This window comes from Aethalodelphis obliquidens, unplaced genomic scaffold (genome assembly GCF_003676395.1).
Source record: "Aethalodelphis obliquidens isolate GAN/ISIS:26980383/991018 unplaced genomic scaffold, ASM367639v1 scaffold91, whole genome shotgun sequence".
Classification (NCBI taxonomy): domain Eukaryota; kingdom Metazoa; phylum Chordata; class Mammalia; order Artiodactyla; family Delphinidae; genus Aethalodelphis; species Aethalodelphis obliquidens.
The window spans coordinates 806,754-826,117 of NW_020838035.1; the positions used below are offsets into that span (position 1 = coordinate 806,754).

Here is a 19,364-nt window from a genome sequence, read left to right on the forward strand (position 1 = left end):
CCTCAGGATTCGGTGGGAGTGTCACCACGCCCTAATTCACTATCTAACTGCCTCCAACCTGCGGAGGCAGCTGCTTCCGTACCGCAACTACCGGCCACAGACCCCTTGGCCCCCGTCTCTCCTTTGTCTCTCTCTGTCTCTGTCTCTGCCTCTTCCTCCCGTCTCTGCCTCTCTCTTCACGGGGCTTCTCCTCTGTGTCTGTGTCTCTCCTCTTCTGTGTCTTAGAAGGACCCTGTCATTGGATGTAGGGCCACCCTCCTCCAGGAGGACCTCAGCTCAGACCCTTCACTGCATCACCTCTGCAGAGACCCTGTTTCCAAATAAGGTCCCAGGTTCTGGGGGTACAACTCTTCTTGGGGGGACCCCACTGAATGTTGTACAGGCTCCATTCTGCCTGACACCCGAGATGCCACCACTCTTCTTGACCTCACCAGCGGTGGCCACCACGAATACTGACCTTCTAGTGATTAGAAAGAATATTTTTATTTAGATGCCAAGAACCTGGGCTGAGACGCAAAGGGAGCTTGCGGTTCCCAGCCCCTCTGAGCACCAGGCATCTTCCTGTCTCCCAAGGGGGGCTGGCCGGGCTCTCTCTTGGGTGGCCGTCTTAGTTCCCTGGGGCAGCCGTAGACTGGGTGACTGAGAACCACAGACATTCACCCTCCCCCAGTCCTGGGGACCAGACGTCTGAGGTCAAGGTGTCCCAGGGCCGCGCTCCCTCCAGAGGCTCCAGCGGAGGGTCCTTCCTGCCTCTTCCAGCTCCTGGGGGCTCCAGGCATCCCCGGGCTTGTGGCCGTATCCCTTCCATATCCACAAGGTGTCTGTGTGTATGCACGTGTCTGTCTCCGAGCTTCCCCTCTTTATAAAGACACCAGTCATAGTGGCTAGGGGTCCACTGTACCCTATCCGACCTCCTCTTAACCCATCACATCTGCATCAACCCTATTTCCAAATAAAGTCGTCTTCTGAGACGCTGAGTGTTAGGACCCCAACACGTGAATGTGGGGAGGACCCACTCAGCCCCTTGAAGGCCCCATTCTTCTGCCACGGACTGCGAATGGACTTTTTTCCCCTCTACTTTCTCTTAAACTGCAGACCTATGAAGCCTTCTTGGAGCTGAACAATCCTGGGACCTACACGGTGCAAGTGAGGGCGAGGGATGCCACCTTCTCCCATTACAAACCGTGGGGTCCGTGGAGTGTCCCCCAACACTTCGGTGAGTGGGAGGGTCCCTCCTGTCTCTTCCAGCTTCTGGGGGCTCCCGACGTCCCTGGGCTTGTGACCGCCTCCCTCCCGTCTGTGATGGTGTGTCCAAGCTGTCCCATGGCGCTGCGCCAGGCGCGCGGAGACGGCTATCGCCAACACTCTGAGTTACAAGACAAACCTTTTAATGCAGTTTAAAAAAAGAATCGAAATTGAGGCGAAAAATCCATGATGTTTAATCCGTATATTAAATTCAAGAACTAGGGCAGCGCGCACCCAGGACGCAGCGTGGCAGGGAGGGAGGGAGGTGGGGAACAGACCAACCTCGGCCCCGCCCCTCCCGATGGGCGTGGCTGACCCCCCGTCCCCCCGGCCCGCGACCCGAATTGATCCGAGGGGTCGGCGCCACCAGCCCCCAACTCCAAGTGTCGGTCGGTGGTCGGGGGGCATCGGGATTCTGGCGACTTGGGAGGGATTCCCGAGGGGCCCGGCCCGGTGCGCAGGTGGCCGCTGTCCCCAGGTGGACGGCGCTCCTGGACGCGCCTCCCGCCCCCCGTGCCGGCCACCTCCTCCCCGAGCCCCCGTGGAGGTGCTGACCCCGGACCTCCCGGGACCTGCCCGACGCGTCCCGCCCCTCTTCCGTAGTGTGTGAGGAGGGCGCGCGCCTCCCCGTCTGGCTGACGTCTTTGCTGATCGCCCTGGGGACGCTGCTGGCTATGGGGCTCGTGCTCCGGTTTTGCAGGTGAGCCCGCGGGCCCCTGGTTTGCGCGGTCGTTTTCTGGAGTGCGATCCGCAGGCCAGGCAGCCCGCGCTGCCCACTCTCCGCCGCCCCCGCCCCGCCCCGTGCACCCGTGCGTCTGGGCTGCGGGACGCTTCCCCGCCAGTCGCAAGCCACCGCCTCTCGTCGCCCCAGCGGTCTTTTGCCAACCAGAACCTGGTTTCTGCCACCTGGTCCCTGCCGCCCGCGGAACCCAAGGAGCCGGGTCCCCCGTGCAGCACCCTGCGGGCCCCTCCCTCCCCAGCACCTGTGTGGGGGGTCTGCTGGTCCCCACATGCCCGCGCTGTTCGCTCCCTCACACCTCACCCCGACGCCGACTAGAAATAATCTTTCTAGTGATTAGAAAGAATATTTTTCTTTGGATGCCAAGAGCCTGAGCTGAGACGCAAAGGGAGCTTGAGGTTCCAGGCCCCTCTGAGCACCAGGCATCTTCCTGTCTCCCAAGGGGGGCTGGCCGGGCTCTCTCTTGGGCGGCCGTCTTGGTTCCCTGGGGCAGCCGTAAAAACGACCCTAGAAAAGGTAGCTCCTCCGGACGGGGCTCCGGGACCCCTCCCCAGCCTGGCAGGCAGCAGGCGCGCGGCTGCGTCAGCCAGGCCGGTTGCGGTCCCTTCCACAGGCCTGCGTGCTGAGCCGAAAGGGTGCGCCCGGCACAGGCCCCGCCCCGCCCCGCCCCGCGCGCCGGCTCCTGCCTCGTCTGGCTGCTGGCTTCACGCCCACCCCTCCCAGCCGCTTCAGGCTGAGCCGCCCCGCCCAGGGGCTTGGTTTGGGAGCGGATGGGACGCCGACCCAGGGAGGGGACCACCGGCTCGGCGCGGAGGCTGTGGGGTGGGAAGGTTGCCATGGTGATAGGATGGGGTCTCGGGAGAGGTGCCAAGGTGGGTGCGGTGCAGCTGACTGAGCAGATGCAGGTCTGCTAGGGCTCCGCTTTCTCATTTCCGCACGTCTCCTGCAGGGACCCCTCCCAAAGGAGGCTGCACTCCTACTACATCGGGGCCTCGCTGGGGCTCTAGTGGACGCCGCGTCTCCCCTCCGCTGGTGGGTGCGGGTTTCAGAACAGGTGTCTCTCTCTCCTCCGAGGTTCTCGGTGATGCAGAAGCTGTTCCCTCCCATCCCTCACATGAAAGACCATATCAATGGCAAACTTCAGAACGGAAGGACGGTACGTGGTCTCCCGCCGGGGACACATCTCGTGCCAGGTGCCTGCAGCCCCACCCAGGGAGCAGGGCACTGCTGGCCCTGGAGGGTGGCCTAGGAATGTGATGGGCAGGGGAGGAGCCGGCTCCGGTCCTGTGACACAGGCGGCCACTTCGAGATGCGGGTCCGGGAGCCCCTGGGGAGCCTCCCGCCGACGTGTGTTCTGCGCTGGCCCTGCCCCTGGGGCTTTCCAGGGTGCACTTGCCCCCACTGTGGCTCTGCACTCACCTCGCCTCCCTCACCCCGCAGATGACCTGGGACCCCGACCAAGACAGCCAGGAGGAGTGTCCAGTGGCCGAGGTGCAGGTTCTGGGGGAAACATGAAGCTGGTGCAGAGGCCCGGTTTTCCGCCAGGCAGAGGGCGCACAGCCTGCTCATGGCAGGTCGTGGATGTTTCAAGCGGGGTCAGGGATGGAAAAGCCCGGTGCAGTTGACACGGGGTCACCTCGAGGAAGAAAGAACAAAACATGTGTTGGGCTCATGTCTCATGTCACGGCTTTTTTCCTCATCCGTGACCCCTGGAAGTGGGGGTCACCCCCCAGCGCCGCTGAGCCCCACGTTCCAGCCTCCTGGACTTGGCCGGTGCTCGCACGCCCACATGCCCACTGGGTTTGCTCCTTCCCAAGTCCGTTAAGGGGCCCTGCCTGCCTGGTTTCTCTGTCTTGAACTGTTTTCTTGCTGCATTTCCCCTTTGTAAGCCCCTTAAATCACTTGTGTGACAACGCGGGGCTGCGGGGGGGGGGGTGGTGTCTACATCCCTCCCCTGGCTACGTGTGCGACCCCAGGGAAGGCACATGGGAGACAGGCGTCAAGGCGGCAGGAAAGGGGGTGTCAGGGCAGTGTGGCCTGTGGGCCTCGGGGGCCCGCAGGCGCAGAGGTGTGGCCCTGCGTCCAGACATGGTCGTGGTGGGCAGTGAAGACACCCACCTGTACGCCCACGTGCACTGCCTGGCCCACGGGAACCCGAGTCTCCAAGAGGCAAGGCTTCCCTGGAGGACCTCTAATTTCGTTCCCTTGTTTACATGCTTAACATGTCAAGTTCTGTAGCAAAGAATTCAACCCCAACGGCAGATGCAGACTTGCTAGCTTTGCGGAAGGCACCCCTGCTGCGTCTGCAGGATGGCGCACAGTCTATGGGCCTAAATGCACACGGGTGGAACCATGTCCCAGGTGTGACCCCGGCAGTCAGCACAGGTCTCAGTAGACAGACGATGTCCCAGTTCTAAGTGACTCCACCCCAAGGGCTGGGGCACAGGCGGGTCAGAAGCCCAGGCTGCTCCTCAGGACTCCTCTGTGGAGGCGGGGCTGGCGGGACCCACGTGGGCGTGTGGCGGCCGTGCCATCCTGTCCCCCACCCAGCTCCACTCAGGACTCCTCTGTGGAGCCGGGGCTGGCGGGACCCACGTGGGCGTGTGGCGGCCGGTGCCGGTCCTGTCCCCCACCCAGCTCCAGCAAGGTAACCTTGGGGAAAGCCAGCTCCAGCTCGTCTTCTCTGACCGACCTCACCCTGGGCTGGAGATGGAAGCTCTGCTCTCCGATGAACTCAGCTGGCCTCGGGGCGGTCCTGCTGTGGCCTGCAGCTGGCTTCCCCTCTTCAGCCCCTGCAGCGGACCCGTCTGACCTCTTCAAGGTCACTTGGTGCTGGAAGCTCCACGTGGACCCAGGGGACAGTTCTGTTCTTGGGTGGCTCTGTGTGTGTGACCGTGAGGCCTCAGACTGGTGATGACCCCACAGGCACAGTCCTGGACCCTGAGAACACCCAGAGCAAGCCCCAGAATACACCCCATTCCCCCATGACGACGCACCAGGACCCTGGGGCCAGCCTGGGAGAGACGCTCAAAGCAAGTTCTCTCCGCGCTGGAGACGTCAGGCTTCCTGCAGATACGGCTGCAAGGGGGGAAGGATGCTTGCCTGCCTGGGGCTGGGGGTCAGGCACACCTGAGAGGGCGCACGCGCTCACCTTGCAAGGGATTCCCCTGAGTCCAGGGCAGGGGTGGCCCACGGGACACACAGCTGCTACCACCCTGGGGGGCTTCTCTGTGGTTAAACCCCCGTGACAGGCCTGGAAGGGCGGGCACTGGGGCAAGGGAACTTCAGGTTAGGAAGCCCCAGGGTCCCCGCATCTGCGTGCTCCCCTCAACACCCGAGGGCGGCCCCTGGGACAGGCCAGGCCACAGATGGGCAGCCAGGGCCTCCCCCTCCCCAGCTTGAGACCCTGCTGTTTCCTGCTCCCACCCCACGAGGCCGCTCGACTCAGAAACAAAACCAGCGTCCGTGTGTCCTAATTTTATTGTTTCGCAGCAGAACGCCTGACATAGAACATAACTAAACATTCAGCTGTGCAAAAGAGAATAGTGCTTAAGTACAAATGGAGACAAGATTTTCTTAAATAAATACTTAAACACGAGTCGGTCCTACAAGCACCTGGAATCTAGGTCTGGCGCGTAGAGGTGCCTCACCGCCTGTGGACCCACGAAGACGTCACGATTACCCTCCCCCCGTAATCAATACATGGACCCAGGGCCGACGGTCACGAGGAGCCCTCTGCGGGGCCGCCCCAGCCCTCCGCGAGGACACTGGAATTTCTCGAAGGTCGATGGTCCGTAACAGGTATTCCTCTATGTGGAGGTGTTGGTCGCTGTGGCGAGTGGGCAGGGCGCCTAGATGACCTTCTTCAGCTCGTCATACAGGACCAGCACGAAGGCGCCGCCCATGCCGCGGAGCACGTTGGACCAGGCGCCCTTAAAAAACGCTCTGCCGCCCTCGTCCTTGAAGATCTTTCGCCAGCAGTCCAAGGTGCCCCTGTACATGATGTCGGCTGCGGGGAGAGGGCGGGGGTCACGGAGAGGATCACACAGGCGCGAAGCAGGCCCCGGAGAGACACGGTGCCGACGCGGGGCCCCAGCTGCCACCACCTGGGTGGCTAGGCGTTTCGACCGCAGGAAAAGGAAGCTCTGGACACCCACAGTTTGGGTGGGATCGAACACAAACTCGAGCCCCAGCCTCCCTAGGGCCCAGCACACCCGAGGATCAAGAGCAGAGAAGGAGCAGGCACCCGGCCCAGGCCTCCCCCACGAAGCCCAGCTACTTCCCTCTGGGACCAAATGCTGCACGCCCCCCCCCCCGCCCCCCGCCTGGCACGGAGCACCTCACGTGCTGGCTGTGCACCTCCGAAGGACCGAACGCCAGGCCACTCAGCGATGCCCCACCCCCAGAGCACAGGCAGCCCGGAGCAGGGCGGAGACGGTACCTCCTTTGCGCCCCGACTGCATCATCATCCTCCGCCGTACGGTGTCGAAGGGGTAGGAGACCACGCCCGCCACGGCCGTCACCGTCTGCGCGATCATCCAGCTCACCACGATGTGCGTGTTCTTAGGGTCGGGGAGCATGCCTGCGGGGTCACCGTGGGCGTGAGGCCCCCGGGATCTCCACGCGGGGAATCCCAGCACCAGGTGACGCTAGACTGGTCACACTGGGGTCAGCACACCAGCCAGAGATGGGGAAGCCACCTGCAGGCTGGGAGCATGGCCCCAGAGACCAACCCAGTACCCGGCGGCAGGGGCCTCTCTAGAGGGAAACAGACGGGCCTTGGCAAGTGGAAGGTTTCACACCCGTTCCACTGCAAAGGTGCCAGCGGGCCTGGGCCCCGACAACCAGGGTGACTTACTTCACAGGGCGTGAAGTGTGTCCTCCCCCAAAATATACTAAAGCCCCAAACCCCAGGACCTCAGAGTGTAACTGTACTAGGAAATAAAAGCTTTTACAGAGATAATTAAAGTAAAAAAAATCAGGTCATCAGGGTGGGTCCAGATCACATAGGACTGGTGTCCTTATAAGAAGAAATTGGGACACAGACACACAAAGGGAACAACCCTGTGAGGACACAGGGAGGAAACAGCCGTCTACAAGCCCAAGAGAGAGGCCTCGGGAGGAACCAGCCCTGCCCACACCTGGATCTCAGATTCCAGCCTCCAGGCCTGGGAGTCCACAGACATGCTATTGAAGCCCCCCGCCCAACACCTGTCCAGTCAGCCCCGAGAGCAGAGCGCACTCACCTTTGGCGGTGTCATACACGCCGAAGTACGCGGCCCGGTAGATGATGATGCCCTGCACAGAGACGCTGAAGCCCTGGTACAGCCCCCGGATGCCGTCAGACTTGGTAATCTTCACCAGACAGTCTCCCAGGCCTTTGAACTCCCGCTCCGTGCCGGATTTGCCGACGTCAGCCGCCAGCCGGGTTCTGGCGAAATCCAAGGGGTAGACGAAGCAGAGCGAGGTGGCTCCGGCCGCCCCGCCGGAGGCCAGGTTGCCAGCGAAGTACTTCCAGAACTGCGTGTGCTTGTCCACGCCCCCCAGGAAGATCTGCTTATACTTATCCTTAAAGGCGAAGTTGAGGGCTTGCGTGGGGAAGTAGCGGATGACATTGGCCAGGTTGCCCCTCCAGAAGGACAGCACACCCTGCTCCTTGGGGATGCGCACGATGCAGTCCACGATACCCTTGTACTGTTTGTCGGCTGCGATCTGCTTGCTGGCGTGCTGTACCTGGGGGCAGAGACAGGGGTTTTACACGAGGGCCTAAATCAGACGCCCCCAAGAACCCCCAACGAAGGTGTCGTCTTCGGAAGATAACATGTGCATGGGGCCTTTAAGCTGGCCAAACGTCCTACCAGAAAAAAAGCATCTTTTGGTCACTACGGGTCCCTACAAGTGTTACCAACAACAAACTAGCAACAATGTTTGCATTAGCGCTACATTTCTAACAATCCCGCAACAATAACAGCTTATTCTGACTCAGAACAGCAAAAGGGAAATAAAAAGGGGAAAAGAACGGAAGTCCAATGAAGGACACGACGACTGCCCTCGTGACCCGCCCAAGGTCACGGCCCTCGCCCCGCGGGGCCCGTCCACGCGGCTGCTCCATGCGCATGCGTTCCCCGACCTGTGCCGCAAGGCCCAGTGCGCACGCGCCCGCGGCCCCATTTCTGCGCAGGCGATAGCGCCCACGTGACGCGCGCCCGGGCAATCCCCGGAAGCCGGCGGCGCGCGGACAAAGCGGCGCAGCCTCCCGCTTCCGGTGCACGCGGCCTGCCCGGCCCGTTGTCCCCGCGCCCCGGACCCTCGCACCTCGCCCGGCGTCCGCGTGTGCGTAGCCGGCTCCCACCTGTAGCAGCAGCTTGACCCGCTCGATCGGGGCCACGGCCGTCTTGGAGATGGCGGCGGCGATGCCTCCGGCCAGGAAGTCCTTGGCGAATGAGATGGCCTGTTCCGTCATGGTGGCGAGGCGGGCAACGCAGCGGGAAGAGAGTGGAGGGAAGGCCCGGAGAGCCGGAGCGTGGGCACCGCTGGTCTGCGCTGCCGCCGCCGGGACCGAAAAGACGGGGTGGCCAGCGCGCAGCCGCTAAGGCGCCCACGCCCCGCCCCGATCCCCCGCGCGCCGAGCCCATTGGCTGCGCCACCGCACAAGCCCCGCCCCTTCCCGCTCGTCTCGCCCCCACGGGCTGCCGGGAGCCGCTTGCGCCCCGCCCCTCGCCCTCGAGCGTCGCGCCCATTGGCTGAGCCGCCGCCGACGTCCCTCCCCTTCCCGCTCGCCGCGCCCGGGGCATGTAGGGAGCCGGGCCCCGCCCATGCGCCTTGCGGGCTGGGGGGCGCGGCGGCCGCCTTGACCTTATGAAGGTCACGCCGGGCCAGGGGGACGCGATAGACGTTGGTTACGTAAGGGGAAGGCCAGGGGTCGCTGAGTCCGACGCTCGATGTTCATCCTGCCCCGGCCCCGGCATCGGACCCTCGGACCCTTGGGGGTCGTCCCGGTGATTCCCGAGTCCCGACCGCGACCCCCAGTCTAAGTCCGCTGACCTTTGAGGACCGGCGGCGACCCCGGACTCGTCTTAATGACTCCTGTAGACTCCCGAGTCCCGGCCGCGACCCCAGGGATCACCCCGCGGGAGGAGCGACAGGTCGCGGGGTCAGGGCCGGAGTAGGAGGCCGCTCCGAGCCCCCCAGGCCCGGTTTCTCGAGGGCTTGCCTGTCCCCTGCCCGGTAGGCCCTGGGTCCGCCCGTAGGAGCGCCCCCGGAGGACCCCGCCCTGCCGTGGGGTCCCCCGACCCTGACCCCGAGACTCCGGGTGCACTGGGCGCGCCGGGCACTGGGGGGTCCCGGGGGTCCCTCTCCACCCACCCGGCCGCTTTCCCTGGGCCCTGACCTCCCGGGGCCCAGTGGGCCTCAGACTCGGGTCCCCCTGCCATGCCGCGCGCTGCGACGTGGCGGCTCCAAGAGCGACAGGGGCACATGTGCTGCCCGCACACGCTCACTCACACATGCATCCACGTGCCCATGCCTAGACACGTGCCCACACATGCCCACGCACACCTGCACGCACACCTGCATACACGCGCAGACAGGCACATATGTCACCCGCAGGAGCACATCTACCCCCCTCCCCCCCAGGAAGTCTGAGACCTAGGTGTTTTGAAATGCTGTGAACTTTTTATTGAATTATAACTAAATGGCACAAGTCGTAAGTGTATTGTTCTGTGAATTTTCACTAAGTGAGTGCAATGGTGTCTCAGCACCCAGGTCAACAAAGTATCCTTTTCTTGGTGCAAGGATGCGTCCTTTCATTTATTTCGCTCCCTGCCTGTTTCTTCTTTCTCTCTTCCTCTTTTTTCTCTTTGCTCCACCCCCCATATTTTCATGAGGGGCTTTCCTGCATCCCCTCCAGCCGGTGACGCTGGGTGGATGGATGCCAGGGGCGGGCCTACCAGAGGCCAGGGCACCCGGAGCCTGCCATTCGTTTCCCCGGTCCCCGGTGTCCTTGCAGGGCCTTGCTCTGCCCTCTCATGACTTCCGTGGAGAAGCAGGTAAGAGGCGGGACGTGAGGCTGGTGCCGCTGCAGAGGGTGGGGCGGCTCAGGGCAAGCACTGGGCGAGGATTGGGGGTGTGTGTGTGTTTGATGTTCTGGCGCTTTCTGAGGCTTCACGGGACTGGGGGACAGAACAGAGCTGGGGGGGCCTTGCCCGGCTCCCGCTGGCAGCAACCGCAGGGCTCTGGGGTAGAGGACAGGGCGGCCGTGGGTTCTGGGCAGGGACAGGGTGCTGGCGCCGTCTGGGCACTCCCAGGTGAAGAGAGCATCTCTCCTGTCTGCATTTGTACGCAGGCGCCACCTGTTTGGGCGTGCAGGGAGCCTGTGATGGTTATCACTGCCCGCTGGGCCGACAGGGGCCGACAGGGGCCAACCAGCCGAAGCTGGTCCTGCAGGCTCCGGCTGTGAGGCCCTGGAGGTAGGCGCTTCTGTTGGAGAGCCTCTCCCGCCCCGGCGGGAGCGGTTAACCTCTGAGCGACCCGCTCCCTTCCCCCAGGCAAGGGACACCCCTCCCTGCGCCCCACCTGCATTCCCAGCGCCCGCCCCCCGCCCCCCGCGCAGGTCAGCACCTCGCTGTTGGGGGGAATGAATGGCTGTGACCTCTTCCCCATTGCTAACTGGGGTTCAGAACGCGTTTCTCTTTAAAAAGCATCTCATGCGGGCCTTAGATGCAGACCCATCTGTCTAAGCAGTGCATATGTGCCTCTGTCGGGGTGGGACTGAGCGGGGGTGACCCACCCCTCGTGCTTCAGGGAGGCTGACCCGGGAGGGCGGCAGGACCACGCACAAGAATACCGTGTACCTGGTGAAGGAGGTAGACTGCGCACCGGGGATTGGAAAGGGAAAAAGGGGGCTGAGAGGTGGGGTTGCGGCGGGGAGAGGAAGGGGTTATGTCCTAGGATCCCCAGGGGCAGGGGTGGGGAGGCCGAGGTATGGCCCCCCGTTCCTCACGCTGCCCCAAAGTCTTACTGCGACCTGGACAGTATTAGAAGCTGGGTATCTGAAAAACGGGTGGCCTAACGAAAGGTAAAGGAGGAGGTGCTTAAAGATGATCGGGTTTCCACTGAGGGCTCAGAGTGAGTCACAGAAGGGATGAGGGTGGCATTGGGGGGCGTGGCCTTTAAGTGAACTGGTCTGGTGAGGGGCCGGGGGCTGCTCAGGGAAGGGCGCCTGCCTGGTGGAGGGACCCTGCAGGGGGGACCTGGGGGGGACCACACGCTGCTGTCTCGGGTGTCATCCTTATCGTCCCCTACGCCCACTGCCCGTCCACCCCAGACAAGTGGAGAGGACAGAGGTGTCACCCAGTGATGCATCCAGACAGGCCCCGTCTGCAGTGGGCACTCAGACATCTCCTGAGTGAATGGATGGATGGATGGATGGATGAATGAATCAATGTGACCCGGAAGGCGGGGGTCAGGTCCAGGGCAATTCCAACCTAGAAATCCCTGTTGATTTAAAGACACAGGCACGTGCGGGCAGCCACGCCCGTGTGCTGTTTTACGCCAGCTTCCCTAAAAGTCCTGCCTTTGCATGTATTTCTAAGAAATGAAGAGACAGGTTGTGTGGAAGTCACACTTTCTTTTCTCACCTTTTAGTTTCTTATCTTTTTTTCTTACTGCAAACTGTTCCAACACAAGGAGAGGGAGCGGTACAAGGAAGCCATGGGCCCTTCGTTGCTTCCACAAGCGTCATCTGCCCGTTAGTTACTCTTCCAACTGGGCGTGGCCCTCGGGCGCATCGTTGGTTTACGGGAACAGTCGTGGGTCAGAGCCCTGCCTGTAGCAGCCCCCCTGCCCGCAGCCCGCAGGGCTCCCAGTAGCCAGGACTAAGGGGGGGTCGGGTACCACCCCCCTTCCCCCGGCCGAGGCAGGCGCTCTGACACCTCTGGTTACAAGCGCAGTTTCTTCTAGCAAACCCAGTGTCAAGACGGCTGGCTCCCTGCCCGGCCAGAGCACGGGCGTTCCACATGCCCACTACCCGTCGCTTGGTATTGGGGACCCAGCCCTGCTGCAACACGGTGCCCTTGGCTGACGCAGGGTCACCTGCAGGGATTCACCTCTCCTCCCGGGTAGGAAGCGGGTTGAAGGGAGTGGCCCCCCGTGAACAGGGTCGGCGTCACCCCGGGTCCACCGCGCGGGGGATGTGGCCCTGCCAGCAGCCAAGCACCGCCCTGCCCAGGTGAAGGGACGCGGCTGGCAGAGGGGACCCGGTGGGCGGTCTCCTGCGACCCTAGCTGCAGTTTCACTGAGGCTGCAGGTCCACCCCGGGGCCAGACGGATGGAGGGGCCGTGACCCCTCTCCTTTGTCCCTCTCACTCAGGAGAGCTGCCGGCGCTCCATCGGGATGGCACAGCTCCCTTTATAGCCAGTGTTTCATTTCCTCCCTCCTCTGTCTGTGTCTCACATGGAGACACAATCTGTGATTTTTTAAAACTTGGAGTCCGTCCAAAATTATATACTAGTGTGTGTGTATATATTATACGTTACAAATATATACTTACCCATTTATATGTGACATACATAGTTTATATGCTCTAAATATATAAAATATATTCTTTTTATAAGGGATTTTTAAAAAATTATTTATTTTTGGCTGTTGGGTCTCCGTTGCTGAGCGCAGGCTTTCTGTAGTTGCGGCGAGCGGGGGCTACTCTTCATTGCGGTGCACAGGCTTCTCACTGCGGTGGCTTCTCTTGTTGTGGAGCACAGGCTCTAGGTGCATGGGCTTCAGTACTTGTGGCACACGGGCTCAGTGGTTGTGGCTCACAGGCTCAGTGGTTGTGGCTCACGGGCTCTAGAGCGCAGGCTCAGTATCTGCGGCCTACGGGCTTAGTTGCTCCATGGCATGTGGGATCTTCCCGGACCAGGGCTCGAACCCGTGTCCCCTGTGTTGGCAGGCGGATTCTTAACCACTGCGCCACCAGGGAAGCCCCTAAAATATATCCTTACACCTAGAAAATTATACATACGTCTCTCTCCTTGGAAGTTATGTATCTAAGAGTCTGTGGTGGTTTTAGCTGGAAAGCACAGGTGAATGTCAACACTCACAGGGGGCCTGTTTGAAAGGACCCCATCTGACATTCGGGGCATTTTTTCCTAACAATAATGGTGTACACGTAACAGACAACGTATACATTGCTACGCAGTCACCACTGTACTCGCCTAGTCATTAAGGGAAGAGACACAGCCTCACCCAGGTACCTGGAGAACGTTTGCAGTAAACAAGCATCTTGACCCCATAAACCTCCCACCGCGTGAGCTCCTGTACGCGGTTTCACCATGGACGGGGGCAGAGGTAGGTTCCGCCGCCCTGAAGGTAAGAGAAGGTGCATGCGGCCGGGAGGGCAGAGGACAAACGCACTGAAAATAGGAGTGAAACACTGGGAAGTAGGGTCTAGGTCCGCCAAGATCTAGTCACCAGCTAAGAGGGAGCGAGGGAGATGCTGACATCACCTGGGGACCTGGCCTGGCCCGCGCATCCCTCGCCGGCCCCGGGGTCCCCCCGCCCACGCATCCCACCACCCGGGCGCGTCACAGATGCGCGGAGACAGCCGTGCTTTCCGCCTCCTTTAATGTGTCCGGTGACACCTGCTCTCCAGGAACCCTTCACTTCCGGGTGCTGGGCCCTGCCGGGTTCCCGGTGACCCTCAGGGCGCAGCTCGGGTGCCCAGGACCACGCACAGCAGGTCCCCCGCGCGCGCCACCCGCACGTCCTGGAAGCCGTGTCGCTGCAGAAGGCGCCGGTGCTCGTCGGGGCTCCGGGGCTGCCCGGCGCTCAGGGTCCGCAGCCGGGGGCTCTGCGACGCCCCCTCCTCCTCTGCCGCCGCTTCAGCCACCAGGAGGCCACCGCCTGGGGAGCCAGAGACATAGAGACAGAGAGAGACGGGGTGGGGAAAGAGTCTCAGGACCCAGGCTGCGGGTGCCCCGGGCTCCCCACTGAAGGGATTCGCTGCAGGAAGACACGGACGGCAGGGATTCTGAATGTAGGGACACAGCTGCAGCCTCCCTGATGCCATAATGAACCGCACCGGGACTTCCCTGGCAGCAGTGTCCCTGGCGGACCTGCGTGGCACAGGGATAGCACCGGCCACGACGGTGTCAGGAGCACGATTTGTTTTTTTCTGACGTTTAATTGGTTCAGCGAGATTATCTTTTTTTTTTTGAATTATACTTGATTTGCAACGTTGTGTTAGTTTTAGGTGTACAGACAAGTGATTCCGTTATACATGTATGTATGTAAATATATATTCTTTATATTCTCTTCAATTATAGGTTATTCCAACGTACTGGAGCAGAGTTCCCTGTGCTGTACAGTAGGTCCTTGTTGGTTCTCTGTTTCATATAGAGTGGTGTATATATGTGGAGCTGCACTGTTGGTGGGAACAACCTACATGAGAGCCTTGAGAAGTAGAAAGTGTGCATGTGTGCGTGTACACACACCTGTATCTGTCCAACTCTCTGTGTATGTATTTTCAGAAGTGCTTGTGAAGAAGGGGGAACCAAGCCGGGAGAAGACAAGCCTTGGGACAGAAAGCAGAGGGGCAGGAGGTAGCTCGCGCTTGCTTCTTCCTTTTGTTTGGGTTACCGGGGGAGACCCCGAGAAGAGACACAAAGCAGGTGGTGGCACACGAGCCCCAGCTCTGCTTGCCGGTGACGGTAACTGGGAGAATTTTGGTGCAAAGTCTCATTTGGGTTCTAGGCATTTAAGTAAACGTGAAGTTAACAAAACTGGGATCATAGCTCCACACTATTAGGTATAAAGTCAGCTGCAAGGATGTATGGTACAGCACAGGGGATAGAGTCCATATTTTATAATAACTATAAATGGAGTGTAACCTTTAACCATGGCGAATTACTGTACTGTACACCTGTAACTTATATAACATTGTGCAGCAGCTATACTTCAATAAAAAGAATTGGGATCGGGCTTCCCTGGTGGCACAGTGGTTGAGAGTCCGCCTGCCGATGCAGGGGACGCGGGCTCGTGCCCCGGTCCGGGAGGATCCCACATGCCGTGGAGCGGCTGGGCCCGTGAGCCGTGGCCGCTGAGCCTGCGCATCCGGAGCCTGTGCTCCGCAACGGGAGAGGCCACAGCAGTGAGAGGCCCGCGTACCGCCAAAAAAAAAAAAAAAAAGGGATCATATGGTGCGCTCGTTCTGTCAGTTTTTATGTTTTTCAGACTCACGGATACACGGGTTATTAACTCAGCAGCTCCAAAAGCCCTATATTGAGGGTTTGTTTTCTTTTGTTTGGCCTTGCCGTGCAGCTGGCAGGATCTTAGTTCCCTGACCAGCGGTTGAACCCGCGCCCTCGGCACTGAAAGCGCAGACTCCTAACCACTGGACCGCCAGGGAGTTCCCAGGAGGTCACGCTCAGTTCTTATCTGTGACCCGCACTGTACCCAGGGCGCAGGCAACCTTTGCAATCCCAGCTACGGGGGTGGAGGGAAGCCCTGGCCCCCGTGCCTGCCAATCTCTGAGCTCTAAGGATCCCCTCCACTGCCAGTTGCACGCTGACAGCTCGCTGTGGGCTGGCTGGCAGGGGTGCTGGGCATTTAACAGGCGGTTCTGGCCAGCAGGTCTAAGCCCCAACACACCCACGCCCGCCCCCACCCCGCCCCCACAAGCCTTCGCAGCACAAAGGCAACTTGGAACTGACCGTCCCCAGGCTCAGTGCCTGTCTCTGAGGCGGGTGAGAATCCAGCTCTCACATCTCCCGGCCCTTCCTCGCCCCCGGGGCACCCCTGTTTTGTGATTCCTTCCTTCTCAACTGTGTTCCATCCATTATGTGGGGACTCTGTTCTCGGGCTGGGGCACAGCAGGGAGCAAACAGGAACCGGCCCTCCTGGACAGGGTACCCCGAATGTCCGTGTGATGCTCCTGTGACCACACGAAAACCTGCATCTCACAGGCTGCGTGGGTGTCCTGGGGCAGCCGGAACAAACTACTTAAAACCACAGACCTCCATCCTCCCCCAGTCCTGGAGACCAGACGTCTGAGGTCAAGGTGTCCCAGGGCCGCGCTCCCTCCAGAGGCTCCAGGGGAGGGTCCTTCCCGCCTCTTCCAGCTTCTGGGGGCTCCAGGCGTCCCTGGGCTCGTGGCCGCCTCCCTCCCGTCTCTGCCTCTGTCTTCCCGGGGCTTCTCCTCTGTGTCTGTGTCTCTCCTCTTCTGTCTCTTAGAAGGACCCTGTCATGGGATGTAGGGCCACCCTCCTCCAGGAGGACCTCATGTCTGACCCTTCACTTCATCACATCAGCAAAGACCCTGCTTCCAAGTAATATTCTACGTGGACGTGAATTGGGGGGGGCCCTCTTCATTGTGCTACAGGGACCGACAAGAATGCCTTAACTACACTGTTGTTTGGGGGACTAAAACTGGCTCATTTAAAAATTTTACTTAGCCTTCCACGCTTTTATTAATATTTTCCTAGGCATTTCCCTGGCGGTCCAGTGGTTAGGACTCCACGCTTCCAATGCAGGGGGTGCGGGTTTGATCCCTGGATGGGGAGCTAGGATCCCGCATGCCGCGTGATGCAGCCAAAAAGTGTATATAAAATTAAATAAAATAAAAGAGGGGATATATGTATACATACAACTGATTCACTTTGCCGTACAGCAGAAAGTAACACAACATTGTAAAGCAACTACAGTCTAAAAAAGGAGTAAATAAATCTAACTAAAAACAAAAAAGAAACGGCCCTTTGGGTACCCCAGATGGAGATGCTCGTCACAGCTTGCAGGGCTCAGACCCCAGGGGAGGGGCTGCAGTCGTACTGAACCGCGCGGGTCCTGGGAACAGGTCACGGCTATAGGAGACGGGGCCCCAGGACGGCTGCCACGTGGTTACTTCCTGCAGACACTGCCTGCATGGACTCGACCCTCGCTCTGGATTTTGTCCCAAATAAAAGATCGGGAATGGGGGTCGTTTTCCTGAGAGGTGGAGAACAGGAGGGGCATTTGGGAGTTGAAGATGACCCCGGACTGTTGAATATTTTGTTTCATAACCGCACAGAAGAGGCAGTGGAGGTGCCCCGGGAGGCGCCGGGGTCGCAGGACGTGGAAAGAGAGCTCGTCTTGCGCCGCTGGACATGGGGACCCAGGGAGGGGCCCGGGCGGCTTGCTGCCCTCGACTCCACGAGCCCGATGACCCACGTCGGCCCCGAGCGCCGTGGGGAGAGGCTGGGTACCACAGAGCAGCCCGGAAAATCATCATCATCGGAGGAGGGAGACCCTGAGCCCGGCGGGGCCCGGGGAGGGACACGGCTAGGGTGGGGGGGCGTCCACGAGCCCAAGCCCCAGACGCTGGCGCCATAAAGTTCCGAAACGCATCACTGACACCCGAGAATCAGGTACGTCCTCAGGGAGCCGGTAAACTGAGCACCAGACGGCGGGCTGGCGGACGGGGAGCTTCCTCTATAAAATGTACGCTTTTTTTAAAATTGGAAACTGTCTTTACGTGTTGAAAAAGGCAAGTACATGATGTGGTCTCACCTGGTTTGCAGCTGCTTGAGATCCGGCTCAGTAGCTTGTGGAGTTTGTCATCCGGCCAGTCCTGCAGGATTCTGGAAAGGACGTACAGATCTGCTTCCGGGAGGCTGTCTTTGAAAAAGTCACCTGGTTTAAAAACAAATGGCATTGAACCGTTAGGGCCACAGGAACTGGTCCTGCACCCGACAGAAAGGAGTTGCACCACGTTCCACAAGGGATGAAACCGAAAGAGACGCTGCCTGCAGTGGGGAGATCTGTGTTCTCCAAAGAAGAGACGTTCAAGGGCTGACCTGGGGACGGGCCCTCTGGAAATAGGGTCTTTGCAGATGAAATGAAGGTAAGGGTCTGAGATGAGGTCCTCCTGGATGAGGGTGGCCCTACATCCAATGTCCTTCTAAGACACAGAAGAGGAGACTCACAGACACAGAGGAGAAGCCCCGTGAAGACGGAGGCAGAGACGGGAACTAGGCAGCCACAAGCCCAGGGACGCCTGGAGCCCCCAGAAGCTGGAAGAGGCAGGAAGGACCCTCCCCTGGAGCCTCTGGAGGGAGCGCGGCCCTGGGACACCTCGACCTCAGAGGTCTGGTCTCCAGAACTGAAGGAGGATGGATTCGGGTCATTTTAAGCCCCCAGTTTGGGGTCATTTGTCCCTGCATCTACCAAATGTGTATCTGTAACTGTGGACACAGACACCTTTGCTATTTGTGACTCCTAACCCTGCCTCGTTCCACAAAGGATTAGATGTAGCTCACATTTACACACACAAAACAAAACAAGAAAGAAAGCAAACACTTCGAATTGGCATGAAGGGAGAGTAAACACGGGGGTGCAGACAAGTCTACACGGGGCGGCCCCAGACAGCTGCACAGAGGTGGGCAATATGCACTTCCTTTTCTTTTGCTTTCGTGGTTCTCCTTCCTGTACATGGTGAATCAGTAGCACAGCTTCCATCGTGCTGCTCCTGGATTTGAAGCTTTAGGGTGTGTCTGTCAGCTCAGGCAGAAGCAACGAAGTCCCACCGACAGGGGCTTCAACAACACACGCTGATTTCTCATGGTCTGGAGGCTGGACATCCGAGATCAAGGTGTTGGCAGGGTCAGTTCCTGCGGAGGACCCTCTGCTTGGCTTGTAGGTAGTGGCCTACTCGCTGTGTCCTCACAGTGGGGAGAGATGGATGATAGATACATACATACATACATACATAGAAAGAACAGATAAATGATAGGTGAATGGATGGACGGAGAGATCGATGATAAATAATAGAGAGGTAAACAGATGATAGATATATGATTGATATAAAGACAGAGGGGTAGACAAATGATTGATAGATTGATAAATATTGAATAGATAGATAGAGATAATAGATAAATGACAGATACACAGATGATACATAGATTGATAATAGATATGATGGATGGAGAGATAGATATAGACATGTGATAAATAGATGATAGATAATAGATATGATGGATACATACATGATATAGACAGATAATAGATATTAGAGAAATAGGATAGGACACAAATGATAGGTGGATGGATGCATAGATGATAAATAATAGATGATACATAGATAAATGATAGATGAGTGATATAAAGACAGGTAGATAAAAGATAGATATGACAGATGGATAGATAGCTACATTGATAGTTACATAGATGATAGATGAATAAATGGATGAATGGATGGATAGATAGCTAGATGGTAGATATAATGCACGGACAGACAGACAGATGATAGATGGATGGATAGATAGATATGGATGGACAGATAGATACACTGATAGATGACTAAGTGGATGGATGGACAGATGACAGACAAACGCTACATACATAGATAGATAG

General features: G+C 59.2%; 3 protein-coding genes and 1 long non-coding RNA gene across 8 annotated transcripts in view; 1 reads left to right on the forward strand and 3 right to left on the reverse strand.

Annotated features, from left to right (window-relative positions):
* The window catches only part of IL3RA (interleukin 3 receptor subunit alpha), a 29,320-nt gene extending 25,657 nt beyond the window's left edge, over positions 1-3,663 (forward strand). For all 5 annotated transcript variants that reach the window (XM_027095488.1, XM_027095492.1, XM_027095489.1 and 2 more), the window contains 4 exons: positions 1,096-1,216; positions 1,849-1,945; positions 3,059-3,140; positions 3,425-3,663. In XM_027095488.1, the coding sequence (XP_026951289.1) occupies positions 1,096-1,216; positions 1,849-1,945; positions 3,059-3,140; positions 3,425-3,499 (375 nt within the window). In that variant the 3' untranslated portion in view covers positions 3,500-3,663. The remainder of the gene's footprint in view (positions 1-1,095; positions 1,217-1,848; positions 1,946-3,058; positions 3,141-3,424) is intronic.
* LOC113614162 (uncharacterized) lies at positions 1,064-2,618 on the reverse strand. Its single transcript, XR_003430488.1, has 2 exons — positions 2,288-2,618; positions 1,064-1,366 (listed from the first exon to the last, which is right to left on the reverse strand). It is a non-coding gene; the product is annotated as an uncharacterized LOC113614162 (long non-coding RNA).
* Positions 3,664-5,446: 1,783 nt separating the features above from the next.
* On the reverse strand, positions 5,447-8,581 carry SLC25A6 (solute carrier family 25 member 6). The gene is made up of 4 exons (XM_027095494.1): positions 8,337-8,581; positions 7,231-7,717; positions 6,426-6,566; positions 5,447-5,993 (listed from the first exon to the last, which is right to left on the reverse strand). Exons 1-4 carry the CDS (start codon positions 8,445-8,447, stop codon positions 5,836-5,838), a joined length of 897 nt encoding a protein of 298 aa, XP_026951295.1. The 5' UTR covers positions 8,448-8,581; the 3' UTR covers positions 5,447-5,835.
* A 5,006-nt stretch (positions 8,582-13,587) lies between these two features.
* Positions 13,588-18,592, reverse strand: LOC113614165 (N-acetylserotonin O-methyltransferase-like protein). Its single transcript, XM_027095496.1, has 4 exons — positions 18,543-18,592; positions 17,810-18,114; positions 17,523-17,645; positions 13,588-13,883 (listed from the first exon to the last, which is right to left on the reverse strand). Exons 1-4 carry the CDS (start codon positions 18,590-18,592, stop codon positions 13,681-13,683), a joined length of 681 nt encoding a protein of 226 aa, XP_026951297.1. The 3' UTR covers positions 13,588-13,680.
* Positions 18,593-19,364: the final 772 nt, after the last annotated feature.

Excerpts from the sequence above, each read along its gene's own strand:
- SLC25A6 (XM_027095494.1), bottom strand. The coding sequence starts at position 8,447 with ATGACGGAACAGGCCATCTCATTCGCCAAGGACTTCCTGGCCGGAGGC. Across the intron at positions 7,718-8,336 it reads GGGTCAAGCTGCTGCTACAG|GTACAGCACGCCAGCAAGCA; the intron begins GTGGGAGCCGGC and ends CTCTGCCCCCAG. Across the intron at positions 5,994-6,425 it reads GCAGTCGGGGCGCAAAGGAG|CCGACATCATGTACAGGGGC; the intron begins GTACCGTCTCCG and ends CTCTCCCCGCAG.
- LOC113614165 (XM_027095496.1), bottom strand. The coding sequence starts at position 18,592 with ATGTCCAGCCTCCAGACCATGAGAAATCAGCGTGTGTTGTTGAAGCCC. Across the intron at positions 18,115-18,542 it reads CGTGTGTTGTTGAAGCCCCT|TTCTGGAGACCAGACCTCTG; the intron begins GTCGGTGGGACT and ends ATCCTCCTTCAG. Across the intron at positions 17,646-17,809 it reads TCCAGAGGGCCCGTCCCCAG|GTGACTTTTTCAAAGACAGC; the intron begins GTCAGCCCTTGA and ends TTTTTAAACCAG.